The sequence below is a fragment of the Amblyomma mixtum genome, chromosome 1, assembly GCF_055824585.1.
Source record: "Amblyomma mixtum isolate Tamu chromosome 1, ASM5582458v1, whole genome shotgun sequence".
Lineage (NCBI taxonomy): Eukaryota > Metazoa > Arthropoda > Arachnida > Ixodida > Ixodidae > Amblyomma > Amblyomma mixtum.
Window position 1 is genome coordinate 294,593,983 of NC_143012.1, and position 15,338 is coordinate 294,609,320.

General features: G+C 44.2%; 1 protein-coding gene across 1 annotated transcript in view; it reads left to right on the plus strand.

The window, feature by feature from the left end:
* The first annotated feature begins 8,275 nt into the window (after positions 1–8,275).
* Positions 8,276–15,338, plus strand: part of LOC149372104 (uncharacterized) — a 95,137-nt gene continuing 88,074 nt past the window's right edge. The window contains exons 1-3 of the mRNA XM_089581643.1: positions 8,276–8,348; positions 10,271–10,543; positions 14,111–14,218. Coding sequence (XP_089437769.1) covers positions 8,276–8,348; positions 10,271–10,543; positions 14,111–14,218 — 454 coding nt within the window. The remainder of the gene's footprint in view (positions 8,349–10,270; positions 10,544–14,110; positions 14,219–15,338) is intronic.

Below are 15,338 nucleotides of genomic sequence, written 5' to 3' on the forward strand. Positions count from 1 at the left end.
ACACTCAGTCCAAAGGCATTGGCTGAGGTCAGGGATTTCGGGCTTCTCACTTTCTACTTCAGTGAAAAGAGTTTAGCACTTTTGTTTTTGTTAAACGCCAAACAAATAAAAGAAGGCGCATGCTCGTCTAGCGATGCAAAAAAGATGCACTGGAAATTTCTAGACATTTCTTTTGCGGTTCGCAAGAAACTTTAAAGGTCAGGTTTCAAGTTAAACATCACACCGGCGCCTATAGTGTCGTGTCCTCGGCTTAGCAGTTTGCTTTAATTAAGATTACCTGGTTAAGCTAAAATTGGTAACTTAGAATGACTTCATCGAAATGGTCACGTCTTTCGCACTTTTGCGCAATGCTGGGTGTTAAGTCCGACCGAGAGTCATTACGCTCGGTGAGGGCCTCATTGTGACGCAATGCCCCCGAGACACAAAAGTGGACACGCATTCGATCAATCTTCTCGCTGTGCCTGAGGCTAAAAAAAGTAGCACGCCTTAGGTTCTCGAAGCGGTTGATGGACAACTGAGACCGCCGAACGGTTAATTAAATGTGGCTACGTCTTAATAGAGCCTGTCGTCAGATCCCGTTGAATTAGAGATAGGTGAACGGGTAGGGCCAGCGAATGCGCTTTGTTTCCGTTAATCCGAGTTCATCCTACTCAGCATGTCTAGAAGACAGGAAACAAAACATGTAAGTTCATTTGTTTTACGTGAACCTAGCCGTTGACTAACGACTGCCCCGAGAGAAATAGCGCATAGAAATCTATAGTTGCACCGAATCACATGCATCGAGTGCTTCACATTACGTGAATAAATTCCCCAGAATAAATTACTTAATGGATAGCAAGAAAAAATGATCCCAATTGCTCCAAGTCAGCATCGATAATAATGTTTGCGTGTCTAACAGTGTGTGTTTGTTGCAGCATAAGTAAGTAAGGAAATAAGTAAGTTGCATAAGTAAGTTTGTTGCAGCTTTTTCATTGCCTTGTTATCGTTTGAGGCGCCATTACTTAGCACACAACTCGGACGGTAATGCTGCTAAGATTAAAGCGTGACGAAGCCATTATCGGTCCGATTCACTATTACTCACACCATCCGGATGATTGCTTGACTTAAGAAAACGGTACTGCTATTTTAATGTTGCTTCAAGATAAAATCATTTTTTTTTTTGCATTTTTACCCAGTTTGTTCTCTTCAGCAACCTTTAAGCACGGCACGAAACGTTTAAAAGCGACCATGCAGAATCAAGCCGTTTTAGCATGCATGGGCGTTTCTGAAAGCATGAAAGCTTAGACTACAAAGGAAAATCTATTTTTTATCTTTAACTTGCTCAGAGCTGCGTCAGCCAATTTGTCGTCCTTCCTCATGTAACTTACATCCGAGGGAGTAGCCGTTAATGTTGGCGCAAACTAAGCTGCCCTGGTTGGTTGCGGTCTAAAATCAAAGGCGTTTTCCAGCAGAAGACAACGCAAAAATTCATTGAGTAGGAAAGCGCTGTAGAAGACTTTCGCGTTTCCAGCGTCTGTCTTGCATAAGTATGCAGGCCTTCGTCTGCTTACTGATGCAAAATGCCTGTTTTTTAGACTATACAAGCGAATTCAGATGGTTTCTTGTCATAAAAACAATAAATCACAGCAAGCGGAGATGGGCACAAGAAAAAATTGAATGACGTACGAACGTTTATTTGATATTTCTGAGGAATTTTGCGAGTGGTATTATTCTTAATCAGAAGCAGGTGTTTTCTGCTTACAGATATTGTGCAGTCCGAAAAAATACACGTACAAACGCTAGCATGCAACAGTACTGATAACTGAGTTCATATTCATGTGAATTATCGCTTCAATGTCTGGCGCGAAACAAAAATTACGTTTTTCATTGAAGAGAACTCGCTCGCTTTCTGTAGAATTGAGAAAAAAAAGGAAATTGCTTCCCTGAACTTTAACATCTATAATGTAATGAATAATATGCCTTATATCTACTTTAAATTTGAACTTCAAGCGGTGGTGGTCAGTAAATGCCGACTATGTGCGAAGAAGCGCACTTCTGTAATACGACTAGCGTTTGAAAAAACCGTTCCCTTCTCTTACTACATTGGAGAATTACGTACTTTATTTAGTGAACGGTGGAAGAGCACCAGGTGGTCACGCATAAATTGCAACTTGATTTAGTGTACCCGCATAGGGATTGACTAGTTGATTCGTTTCAAAAGCCAGAGCGATTGCAAAGTACTTCTCGAGTAATACTTTGGCAGGAGGAGCGACAAATAACTTCGATACGCAGAAAGCACGAAATTAATCACGGGAGTCGGCCTTACCTATGATCAGAATCCTTCGTCTACTCGATGCCACAAAGGAGAAGGGAATGGCACCAACGTAATCCGCTTGGGATGACCTACGACGACTTCATGCCCGGCTCCAGTCTCCGAGATAGATGCGGTCAGAGAAACAGAAGCCCAGCGAGCCAAGCTGTTGAGGCAGGAAGAAAGCAGTGCGCTATAAATATAAGCACGGAAACGTCACTTTGTACAGCTCCACAAATGGGGCATACAAATGGCAAGGTTGCGACGTCACAGGCAGTGCGCTACTTCGAAGACGTAACGATCAAGAGAAGAATGAACGCGAACGTCAGGCAGCGCGTAGAAGCTATCAAGGCTTATTGCTTCTTTGCTGAAATGAGCATTTTTGAGCACGTGCGGCCCGGTGCTGCAAGTTGCAAGAACGACTCGTAATACTTAGCTGTGTTTCATAATCTTGGTTTGTAGCTTACTGTGGCCAATACAGCGACCAAAATTTTTTGCTACAACTGTCGTTTATTGGGCTGTTCTGTGCGCGACAAACTAACCCTAGCCAGATCCCATAACGAGAATGAAACGTTGTCAAATCAGACAAAATTTACAATGGTTTCTCCAGATTCTCTACAAAAAATTAAGGGCAACTATTTATAGTTGTAATGTAAGATGATGGTGACGATAGTGAATTTGAGTGGCGCAAGTGCTCCTTTGGTCGAAGAGCACCATGTCACAGGCTTTGGTTTTGGCTTATGGGTGTTTAACGTCCCAAAACGACTCAGGTCATGAGACACGCCGTAGTGAAGGGCTCCGGAATTTTCGACCACCTGGAGTTCTTTAACGTGCACTGACATCGCACAGGGTACTTGTCTTTAGATAAGGTAGTGTCAGAGATCCATTTTCAAAGCATTTAACCCCCCCCCCCCCCCCCCCGAGTCAAATTCTCATTCCGGATAGAAAAGTGAAAAATAAAGATAAGAGTAAACCTGCACCCAGTCAGAGGTTATGACAAGCATAAGCCAATAAAACAGATGTAATAAGGAAAAGCGCTCAAAAATAAATTATAGAAAAAGCCAATGGAAGAAAAATAAGGGAGTACAAAAAAAAATGTCCAAAGGCAGAGGCCCGCGAGGGTAGTGACGCCCGGCACGAGAGTCGATTGGCTTAAGGAAAAGGCAAGGTTAAGTCGAGCGTGTCCGAGTAGAGCAGAAGTGCTGAGTGGTGGCCGAGAGCATTGCACCACAGACAATCCGAGCACCAGGCCAAGGGAAAGCTTGTACCTGTGTGCATCACCGGTGGATAGCCGGCCGCACTGAGGTTCGCACCTCGCAGCTCCCGCATGCGATAATAGTAAAAAGAAAAAGAACGCAGCTGGTCCGCAGTAAACACTGCTTTTCTACGCGTAAGAGGAACACTGACAATGGAAACTTGAAGTACTGCGGCTTCTCAGGCAAGGAAGAAGTCTGCGCTGAGACGAATAGGGCACTTTGTGACTTCCCTGAGGTGGGCATCTTAAGCTTATCTGACATGAGCTCTGCTGTGACTCCTCACGTAAAACTCTTTGAGCCCACCGCGGTGGCTCAGTGGTTATGGCACTCGGCTGCTGACCCAAAAGATGCGGTTTCCATCCCAGCCGCGGCGGTCGAATTTCTATGAAGGCGAAATTCTAGAGGCCCCTGTACAGTGCGATGTCGGTGCAGGTTAAGGAACTCCAGGGGGTCGAAATTTCCGGAGCCCTACACTACGGCGTCCCGCATAGCCTGAGTTGCTTCGGAACGTTAAACATTCATAAAGCATAAACCATAAAACTCCTGGCAGAAGCGCCGCATCCAGCCAGACCACAGACATTAAGAGCTCGCAAGAATAAGGAAGACCGCATGTGGGAGGTGCAGGGTTCGATCCCCTGTGCGGCCGGGTACACACCGGTGGTACATTGGATACAAGCTTCCTCTTGCTGGTGCTCGGCTTATTTAGGGTGCAGTGCCTGGGAAATGGGTCTGTGACTCCACCTTTAGCAAACGAAAATACTTTGTGCTATGACACCCTTTCACTGCAGATGCCCTTGCGCCATAAAAATTCACTATCTATCATCAGAATAGGGAATGCTTCCAGATACTCGTAAGTACGCAGGATGAACTTGCGCCGCTTCGTATGTCACATTTCTCTGGCATGCGCTTCGATTGTGCGCGAAGAAAGTGAATTCTTTTGCTAAATCCTGCTGACAAGCAGTTGTAATAAACACTGGCCAGCAAAGTCAACATGGCATTACACAAAGTGTGCGATTCCCAATGCACTAAGTATTTTCGAGCATACCCCCGCTTTGTTGGCCTCTCATACACCAACGCAGCTATAGCGTTCACGCAATACAATCACGACGCCGCTAAACTGTGTGTCCAGCGCATCAAGGAGGGGACCAGCCATAAGGTCCCTTTTTTATTTACTAAAGCAGTTTTCGGCAAACACTTCCTCAAATGCTTGCCGCGGAGGGTTGACTGCAATGGCGCCTCGATGGTTGCCATCTGTTAAGAGCCCCCACTGGCAGTGCGAATAAAGCTAAACACATGCAGCCATGACAGCTGCACAATGCATGTAACCATCGCAGCTACTATTGCTCCGCCAATCTCCTTCTACTATGCTACTTATGTGTAATGGCACGTTTTTTAGGCAATAGTATCACACACCTCGCGTAATTCTAACAGTGCGCGCAATTCAGAAGAAAAAAAACATCAAATAGATTGCTGCAAGATTCTTCGAAAGAGCTTGCGAGCTGCGATACACTAGCACAGCATCACCATACAATATGACGCCCATACTGAAGACGGTGGTCAGGAAGAAGCAAACTGAATGAGCCTTCACTGTCCTGAGTGTTTCTCAGCATTTTCGTGTGTGTCTTTTATGCGCTATTATTTCTTCCAGAAGCTGCGTACTATCTCGCCCGACTAAAAGTTTTGTTAAACTTTCGTAGAATGGCGACGGAAGTGACTTTTATAACTTTTTTATAGACGACGTTTCCAGGTTAGGAGAAGGACACTCTTCTATTTACCTCCTACTTCTCTTCGCTTAGCGACATGTGATAGAGGAATATTTTTTATACATAAAAATCTTTCAAGCAACTTTTATTAGTGGCAGGCAGGAAATTCACTCAACATTCAAAAATGACACTTAAACCTCTTGAAGTTGTAACTCAATCAAAAAGAACTGATGCCCGTCGAACATCTAAGTCACCTTTACGGCCATTGTTAACACTTATGTACGTGCTTTCTATCAGATTAACTACGCAGTCCAAAGAGTTATGAGAAAAGTTACACCTGCATGGTTAAACGAGGTTGCCGAACTGTCTTCCGCTAATGATTTGAGCGTTATTTTAACTCCGGCTACAAGGCTTCAAAGATAGCACGGCGTCCACTATCATACTTAGCTTCATATTTTACGAATCCTTTGGTGTACTTAAAGCTCAATGAATGTCGCAGTAAATAAATACTAAGAATAGGCTGAACCTTCCATCCTCATTCCCAAGTTTTCAAATGTAATTCGGTCGTAAACTGGGGTTTTATAATTTCACTTTTTTGCTTGACCCTATTCACCAAACTTCATTTCGAGCTAGAGTAAATATTTGTTAGCACACAGCTCGTTAGTTTAAGAATATGTTGAAACCGACGAACAAGTTTAATCTCATCACTGCTGCCCGTAGACATTTTTTTTTTCTGACATGACACTATGCAAACATGCCTTCGTAACAGCGTTTCTCATTACTGGTACCTGCCTCGTTCCCCCAATTTTATCCCGCTCCAGTTTTGCAAAGCCGGAAATTGCTGACTGTGCCTGGTCTGGTATTAACCTACAACCTGCCAGCGTCTTCATTTTCTCCCGACGCGTTTGGGAAACGAAAGTGCAAAAACTGCAAAGATAAAACACTAAAAAAAAATTTTTTTTAATGTGATGAAGTCAACCTTAGTCGTGACGCTTTCTTTTTGTGCTTGCGGTTTCCCAGCCAAGGATACCCTTAGCAACAATGACACCAGGTACACTGACTTGTTTGATGAGCAGCGTCATACACTGGCGTGTAGAGGCAAGTAAAAACAAAAGAAAAGAAAAAACAAATTTAGCGGCTTGAAGCAAAAGCTCAAACATTAGCTAATACATTAACCTGTATATCGTGGCACCAAAATTTACTGAATGGACGTTTCTAGCAAACGCATTATTTGATCTCAGAACTGTGAGTACAACCTCTCTTCTAATTTTTTTCCCGCGTTCTCGACGTCTTTTTCGTTTACAGTATGGATATGGCTAGAAACATTAGGATAAGTTTCGTTTCCCGACTTTTAGTGGATATTAGGATCTAACATTTCGTTTCTATATTTTACGAGCCCAAAATCTTCACATCCTTCGAAACCACTTACACCAGGGAGCGCTATTAACAAACAAAAACTGAAAAAAAAAGAAATGTTTTTTTAATATAATGTTGCGCTGTACAGCACTGGAAGTAGAACATCTACCTAGTCACTGCTTTCATTTAGTGAGCTCGCCCTGGCTGGAACATGAGCACTGAAGCCCGCGTCAATCGCTAGAGCAACGACGGAGGCTAGCTGGTTTATATGTTTCAAAGATATCCACCATAGCGGAGGACCACCTCTTAAAGATAACGTAATAGTAGCTAAAGCCTGTATTTCTCTCCGTCGCCACTTTTTGTTGCGCTTAAGTCGTGATCCTTAAATACTGCGCGCTTGTTGGGAACAGCGTTAATCGCTGATTGCCTTCTATTTTTTACTCTTTACTTCTTCCACGAAAGCGTAGTTTAACTAAGCCGTAGACTAGTATAGCCAGTAATTTCGCATTTAATCTGCCTCTTTCGGATCATTTCATGGTATTAACGTAAACATGGCTGCCATGCAACGAAGCTACGACGCTGCCATGGTGAAGCTTACCGTAAACCTTACCGTAGTGACTAAGGTGTAGAAATCGCAGTTATCAGGAATTTTATACGTTAACCGCAACATGCACAGTGAAGAAGGGAAAGGAGAGGAACCCCTGAAGAGAAGGAAGACGCAGTAAATGTCTCCCTCTTATTAGGCACCGTAAACTATGCCCCTATTTTTGTCGCCGAATTCCTGGCCATTGAGTTGGCCTTAATAAAGATTCCCTGCAGTATCACTCAGGTTATCGCACTTTCAGAATGCCTTTCTGTCTTGACAGCGCTCGAAAAATCGAGGGATACTCCTATGAGCCGTTTCCTTCAATTTTTTATTCCACCACATATTACCGAAGTACGCTAGCTTTCACTGGGTCCCTGGGCACTGTAGCATTGTTTCTATTGAGAGGGCTAATTTTTTAGCAAAGACCGCCCTTGGTGGACATATATATATTGCCCCGTTCATCCCAAATACTGTCTACTTTACGCGCACGCGTCCAACTATTCCAGCGTCTCCACTCCTTGAGCCATGAGCCTCCTGCAGCGGATTTTCACAACCTGGCATTGCCTTGGAGTGTGCGGATGTGCAGTTCAAGGCAGTGTGAGGTGTCCATGACCCTCTTGCGCTGCAAAATACCGCGGCTAAATCTTTATTTACGTCGATCGGGGTTATCTATGACCAACCTTTGTGAATCTTGTGGAAAAATTGAATCCATCAGGTAGATTGAATCAGGTAGATTCAAATGAAGAAAATTGAATCAAGAAAACTGAATCAAGTAGATTCCTCTGCTAGAATGAGAATTCACTACTTTTTTTCGTATTTTTCGTACAACTTCTGGTCTAAGCCGCAAAGTTGTCCAAAAACTGCACTCCTTGTACATGAGTGCGTTTGTATCCGCTATGCACCCTGGCAAATCCCCCGCCGTGGGTATATGCCATTGAGCCTGAGGACATCATCATGATCATCACTGTAAACCTCATCGTTGGGAAAGGTGTAGAGGTGATGAAACTGGGACAGGAAGAGACAATATCAGAGATAGGGACCGTGCATAGCATAGAGCGTGAGTAAATCCAACGAGCATGCACCCATGTCCATGGTGCCACTGCACCCCAAATGCCCTAAGACTGCAGGCGACGCTGCAGGCATGCTCAGTGAGCGTGGTGAGCCCACGCAATTCTAAGCCTGTCAACGCGATCAGTGCAGCTCTAACTGCTGCACGTACTATCCAGATCACATTTAGCGTGAACACAGCAGCACGTGGCGTCACATACCATCAGTGCACTCTAAAGGAGCCGCAGAGAACCAGAGTACAAGCGCACTGCATGTCTAACGAACTGCGTAGGTAAACTGGTTTTTCAAACATTTTAGAATGCACTCACAGAACGCCAGGCTGAACGTTTCCACGTTTACGTTAACTACGATAACGATAGTATGTTTAGCGGTTTAAATATTAGCCGTGGTCACACTGTCGCTCTCAGGGTGCGCTAAGGAAGCTATGGACAACGGGGGTGCCTCAAGCTAGCGCGCCTTATCTGCCTCTCCAAGATCCCTACGTAGAGGGTGGAACACGGGGTGTGAAGCGTGTGACACGCTTAGGCCGGGCGCTTGTCGTGACGACAGGCAGGGCATAAAGAGAAATGCAGCCTAAGACGAATTCATAGTTCAGTACAGGCTTAACCAACTCGAACTAAACTACGCTGACACGGTTTATTTCGCAAGAAGGCTGCAAGGAGTAGATGAGGTTAGCTAACCGAAAGATTCCTCTATCCTGCACCGTCAACCTGATTGCAGACAAGTGACCGTAGCACTGGGAAAAATTTATTGCTCCGTTTGGAGGAAACGAAACGATGACCTTTGAATCGCTGTACGTTCAATTTCCCAAGCTTCCCTGTTCTTTCTGCCTGGGAGCGGAGTAATAACTTCAGCGCACCTCAGGGACTAAGGTAATAAAACAGTTGCCTGTGCTTAGGTTATGGCTACGTTCACACGTAAGAAAGGCGCAGGCGCTTGTAACTACATGTGGCGTCATGAACAGTCAGCGCTAAATGAAACGCGAGCAAGACAACGAAAATGGAAACTCCAAAACTAGAAAATTTTAGCTGAAGGATAATGAATGGTAGTACGAGAAGTTTTTCATTTGGATGGTGATGAGAGGACTGGATGAAAGTTTTAATGAACGCGGCCTGTTTTTCTTCTACACAACCTAATATTTTAGTGTTTTTGTGTGCAGATTTCAGTTATCCTGTTCGCACTTCATTCGACGTTCATAATACATTTATACAAAATTGATTCTACTTTGCTGCATCGCCGTGCAAGCCAAGCCTATATTGAGCATAGCTATCTGTTAATAGGTATTTGTTAATTCGAGAAACTTAGTTGTTTGAGTCCTGAACATAATCGACACAAGACTTAAGTAGTATAGTTCACGCATAGACTATACGCCAAAATTCGTCTTTCGCAAGTGACACCACCGACGAACCTATATCATCTTCATCGGCCTGAACCAGGAGATAAGAAATAACATATAATATCCACTTCTTTCATCAAAGACGGTGCTAAAATGGGTTTCCAACACAGTGGTATCAGATTCTCCAGAGTGAAGTCAGCACTTTGGGAAATTTATCATCACACTTGTAACTAATTTACTTTGCTTCGTAGAGTTACAGCGCAACTCAATGCCTAGCTCACAATTAATTGTTGTTGAAGAGACAAACAACCATGTGTGAACTACGTTAGAAGTAGCGCCGTAACTCACAAAGCCGAAGTAAGATAGTTTCAGACGTAGCTTAATAATACCCGCTCTACGTAATCTAGCGGAACTGCTAAGTATCAGTGTTTTTTACTGCGAAGTTCTAACGTCGACCATCCTTCCCAGAAATGTGACGTCTGTTGAAGTGAAGCCTTCAGACCAAGCGAGGAGCCTCCGCACTGCTGAAGCACACTCCCACCAGCCACCTTCCCACCGTACCTTCTTACACGGGGAGCTGCCCACCCACCAACCTCCATCCTCGATACACCACCCCACCCCACACCACCGCCGACCCTCACCCTCCTGAAGCATCATCCACCACTAATCGCACAGCTCTGCCGTCCAGAAGCGCCTCCGACAAGCAACCCGCCTACATCCACCCTTCACAAGGCTTCCATGCATTGGATGCCCAGGAGCGCAACGAAAGAAGCGACATCGACATCGAATCCAAAGACACAGTGGGAGAACCAGCTTCTCTTCAGAAGCGCCACCCTCCAGCCACCTTGCCCAGCCACCCCTTTAGCTGGGGGCTGGCCACACAGCCAACGCCACCCCTCAACCACCTCCTCCAGCAAAACTATTTCGAGTTTGTGAATCGCCCGTTTTGTATAAGAGTATACAGTAGAGTAAAAAGTATCAAAGTAATCATTGAGGGTAAGTCCAGTTGCTTTCTCTGAACTTATAGTATGCTCGAACTATTCGAAATGTTGTGTAATATATGTACTTCATCTCTTAATGCATACGTTAAGATTTCGCAGTCATGGCCATAGTCTTTCCCAAGTAAACAAAATTTCGCCGAATTTTTTTTTTTTGCGGTTCAGTCACACATCATGGTGTCCACGAAAGGCCTGAATATGTTTTCAATAAACAAAGCAGCATGAAATTGTGGTTTTTAATTGCAAAACGATAACTTGTACTCTAATTTTTCGGTAAAGCAGAAACGTGGTTTCGTAGTTTGTATACAGCGCTTCGTTGCTGCCTTAAAAAATGTGTGGCTGGCGCCTCATATGGTTTACTAGTTACAACAGCGAAGTCCCAACAAGGCTTATTCGTTACATTTCTACCAAACAAAGCTGCCCGTAAGCCTGCGCGAATATATTTAAAGAACATAAACCGGCTCCCTACCCTGCAGATTAATGACTTCTTCGAGCTCACAAAAGATTCTTTCTTTCTATAGTTTTGTCTACGAAGTAAGTATTGGCAATAAATCGCATTCTTGTACGTCTAAAATAAACATTTCGCACTCCAAACAAAGCGGAGCCTTAGACAAAATACAAAATCTTCTCTTTTTTTTTTGCAGGCATTGCATTTTCTTTTTTTTTCATTTCTGTCGGCAGCACTGAAATATCTCAGAGCCAGACGATGCGGACAACTTTGAGGAACGCCAGTGCTATACACGGAGCTTTTCAGTTACTCTCAATTTGCTCCTGTAAGGAAAAAAAGATAGAAGAGGAAAGTCATATGAATAGGAACGACTGGATAAGTAAGTGGATTTCTTCCCACCAAGTAATTACCATACCGAAATAGACGCAGTTTCAGGCGTATCTCCCTAATGACATGTACGCACATGTACGCCTTAAGCCATCGCACTCCCGTCATATTTAATTTCTTCTTTATTTATCCTTTACCCACAGCGCCAGTTTGCCATTAGAGGGGGGGGGGGGGGGGGGACATATATGGCGTAACACATAAATGCAGGTAAATGACTAAATGACAAAAAAAACAGGAAAGCAAGAAAGCGGCACAGTCACCTACAAAACAAACAACAGAGAAGAATAACAAACATCGACTCAGTACGCACGTACAGTCGAACCTCGTTATAACGAAACGGTTTATAACGAAATAACACATATAATGAAGGAATGACGATTCCCCTTGAAAGCTGGGTGAACACAGGCTACAACGAAACTAAAGCTGCCATTAGAAGTAATCGCAGGGCTCGTTCAAATTTGTTATAACGAGGCTCAACTGTATATGCCGAAGTAATGCTGAAAGAGCTTCAGATGTGCAGTTCACCTAAAAAATGTACTTTAAAGGAGAAACAAAACATCAATGTATCAAACTGGTAAATGCAGTGGTATCGCTACATAAAACTCTAAATATGCATTTCACGCAAGTATTCACACTCTCCCTATGCATCGCGGAATAGCTGTCCACAAACACTGTCAGCCGCAGCAGCGTTCCTTTCCTATTAAGCGTGTCCCTTCGAAGACTCAGCGCTTCGCGCCCGTGACACTTCCGCTTCGCGAACGGCGCGAAACAGGATTATAGTTCGGATCATTTTCTCGATAGCGCGCTTACTCGTTAGTTACCCTGTCACGAGGCCTGACGTTGCAACGATGTTGAGACGAGGTGGGAGTGGAGAGGGACACATTTCTCTCCTTGCTCTGCGCCTGCAAGTGCATCGCATGAGTGCATGGCGAAAAACGAGAGCTCGCACCCTACTAACAACACAGCTTGGGATTTTAATCAAGGGACAACGACACCTCCACAGGGACAGATATGGGAACTTGACAAACATTGCTTGCTAATGAGGTTCGCTCTTCATTTGACACGCTGCGATTCAGTAATTGCAATGTGCGAAAAATGGCAGTGTGCCTTCCGTAAGTACAAACTCTGGCTTGAGCAACGTGAATGAAATTAAACTACGTTCTCTTCTGATTTGTTTTTCTTCAGCACGTTTTTTTGTGTTCTTATTTATGTATAGAATTCACTAAATGCACTGAAATCTTTATGACTCGCCACCTCTGCCAATAACCTGAGCGAAAATGCGACAATAAAATCCTTCCCAGTTCAGGCAGTTAAATCATGTCACAAATGCGCAGCGAGCCCTGTTGGCCAACTTTTTCAAGGCCGCTGATGACATGATTCACAGGCTAGTGCACATAATCCTGTAACCGAATTAGTTTCTAGAGGAACATAATTTATCTTCAAGCATTTGTGTGGTTAATCTTCAATCTGCCACCGTTCAAACAGCCACAGTTCAATCATTGCTGTCTGTAAGCAAATCAAGCATATCTTCTTTTCATATCTTTTTCAAAGCCTTACTTCGAAGGCATCTAATGCTGAAGTGCTAGCACCGAGCTTTTATTGCACGCTGTTGTTGCTGTCTACACTGATTTAGACAAATAAAATTTCGAACTGCATGGCTCCAAACTCTCGCTCTCGAATCTTTTTGTTTTTGATACTCAGTGGCATAAACGTTCTGAGAGTCCAAACACGTGGGATCGATTTCCAGCCGCAGCGGCCGCGTATAGCCTAGATAGCAAAGAAATACAAAAAGGTGATTTTGTTGTGCAATGTCAGTTCACTTATTTGTCGCAATAAGTGAATGTAGAGAGGGGAAATTGTGTTCCTTGTTTCGTAGAGATTTTATACCGGTGCTGAAAAACACGATAATACCATTGCTTTTTGCACACCATTTGCGTCTGCAGCTATGAAGGTTTAAAATAAGAAAGTTCAGCAGCTACAGTTTTAGAAGCATTTTAACACCTCAGGAATAACGAGGATGGTTCTATATTGACACAGCCTAAAACTAAACAATAATAGAAGGCCATCGACATTTTCCTACAAGAGAAATCTCTTTTGCCATTTATTCTCTGACTTCCAATGCGACTTCAATTTACCATTTTGTGGAACGGATTCCGTCCTATTACGACGCGGTACCACAGTCGCCTTTCAATTTCGCCCTCCACACACCATCGAGGCAGCGTCTAGTGAGCGGCACAAGAACCTCCCCCGAGATTACAGCTCGGCTGCTGAGAGCACGAGTGTTTTTCTCTCGCACCACAACTCGCCTCGATGACCAAGAGCGAGGCCCCTGACAAAATTAATAAAGGCCCTGGTGCCAGAGACATAGTAATGGAACCATTTTTTTTATTTATTCGTGCGCGTTCTTCCGCTATTCAATGTCTTTTTCTTTTTGCTATTCCTACTTCTTCCAGTGCAGCAGCATTGCCGAGCAACAGTCGAGGGCATTGCACTAGACAGCAGTGATGTGTCGCGAAAGTGACAAAGCCCGTACACTGATCAGTAAAGCCTCGGCGAAATTGACGCAGAGAGGCGGCAAAGAAAAAAAGGGAACACTGCATGGAGACCGAGAACCGGTCGGCGAAAACCCAATTAACAACGAGCGAAAAGAGTTGGCCTGAAGTTCTGTGATCGCTTGCCTAGTCCGGGACAGGCACCACGGGCTAATTTCGGAGCCTCTCTCCCTTCTTCACACTCTCTCCCCTACCCCGTCTCCAGCTGCGTCTACACGCCACTGTGCTCAGGCCCGCGGTGCGTATTTGCTTTCTGCGAATTTCTTCTTTCTCCGGCGTGTATACTGTAAAGTTGCTCAGCCATCTCCCAAAACTTCTGTGATCTCTACGCTCGCATGATCATCTTCTTGTTTTCCTTATTTTTGTCCCTCGTAGTTCACTTTACGGCCCCTTTTTTTGCTTTGTTTGTTGAAATCTTTTCTTAGCTATAGTTTGCAGAAGCCTCGCCAAAAACAGCTCCGAAGATATTTGCTCAGCAGTGATGAAAGATCAAGGCGATAAGAAACTGAGGCAGATATTCTTAGCTGTGCTCTTGTTTCCGCTTTCTCCGTTGTTACTAGGAGATTGCATTAGGCTTCCGTCAGTCCCTTCATCTAATTTTGTTATTTTTTATTATGTGGAAATTTACTTCGTATGTACCAATTACAAAAGCGCCAGACTCAAATTTTTGGTGCAAACACTGTCGAAGAGTATAAGGCACGGCTCGAAAAATTGTGGTGGTTTTTACCCTTCGGCGATACATTTATTACAGCTTTGATACTCGTCACTGGCTGATCTTGAAGGCGACCATTTTATTCCCTGCCTTTTGTTTGGTCCTGCATTAGTGCGCATTATGAACGCTGTCTCTGGGCGCAGGCAGAACAGCAACGCCGTTGACACACAAGATAGGTTTGGTTTGGTTTATTGGGTTTAACGTCCCAAAGCGACTCAGGCTATGAGAGACGCCTTAGTGGAGGGCTCCGGAAATTTCGACCACCTGGGGTTCTTTAACGCGCACTGACATCGCACAGTACACGGGCCTCTAGAATTTGTCCTCCAAAGAAATTCAACCGCCGCGGCCGGGATCGAACAAGATAGGCAACGCAAATATATAGACACTATTTGGTCACTGAATGGTTAAATTGAAATAATTGTCCCTTCCTAAATTTTACAAAGTTGTCCCATGTTCCGAATTTTTACTTTCTCTCCACATTGCCTTCGTCACAAATGTTTCTTCTTGTAGCTAAAAGCCTGAAATAACATGCACCTCAGAAAGTTTTAAAAAACTCAGGGACTATCAGTGCACATCCTATACAGAAATGACAGTGTGACACGCCGTATCTGTTCTCTACTGTCCTCCTCACCCTCGGCCAACCGAG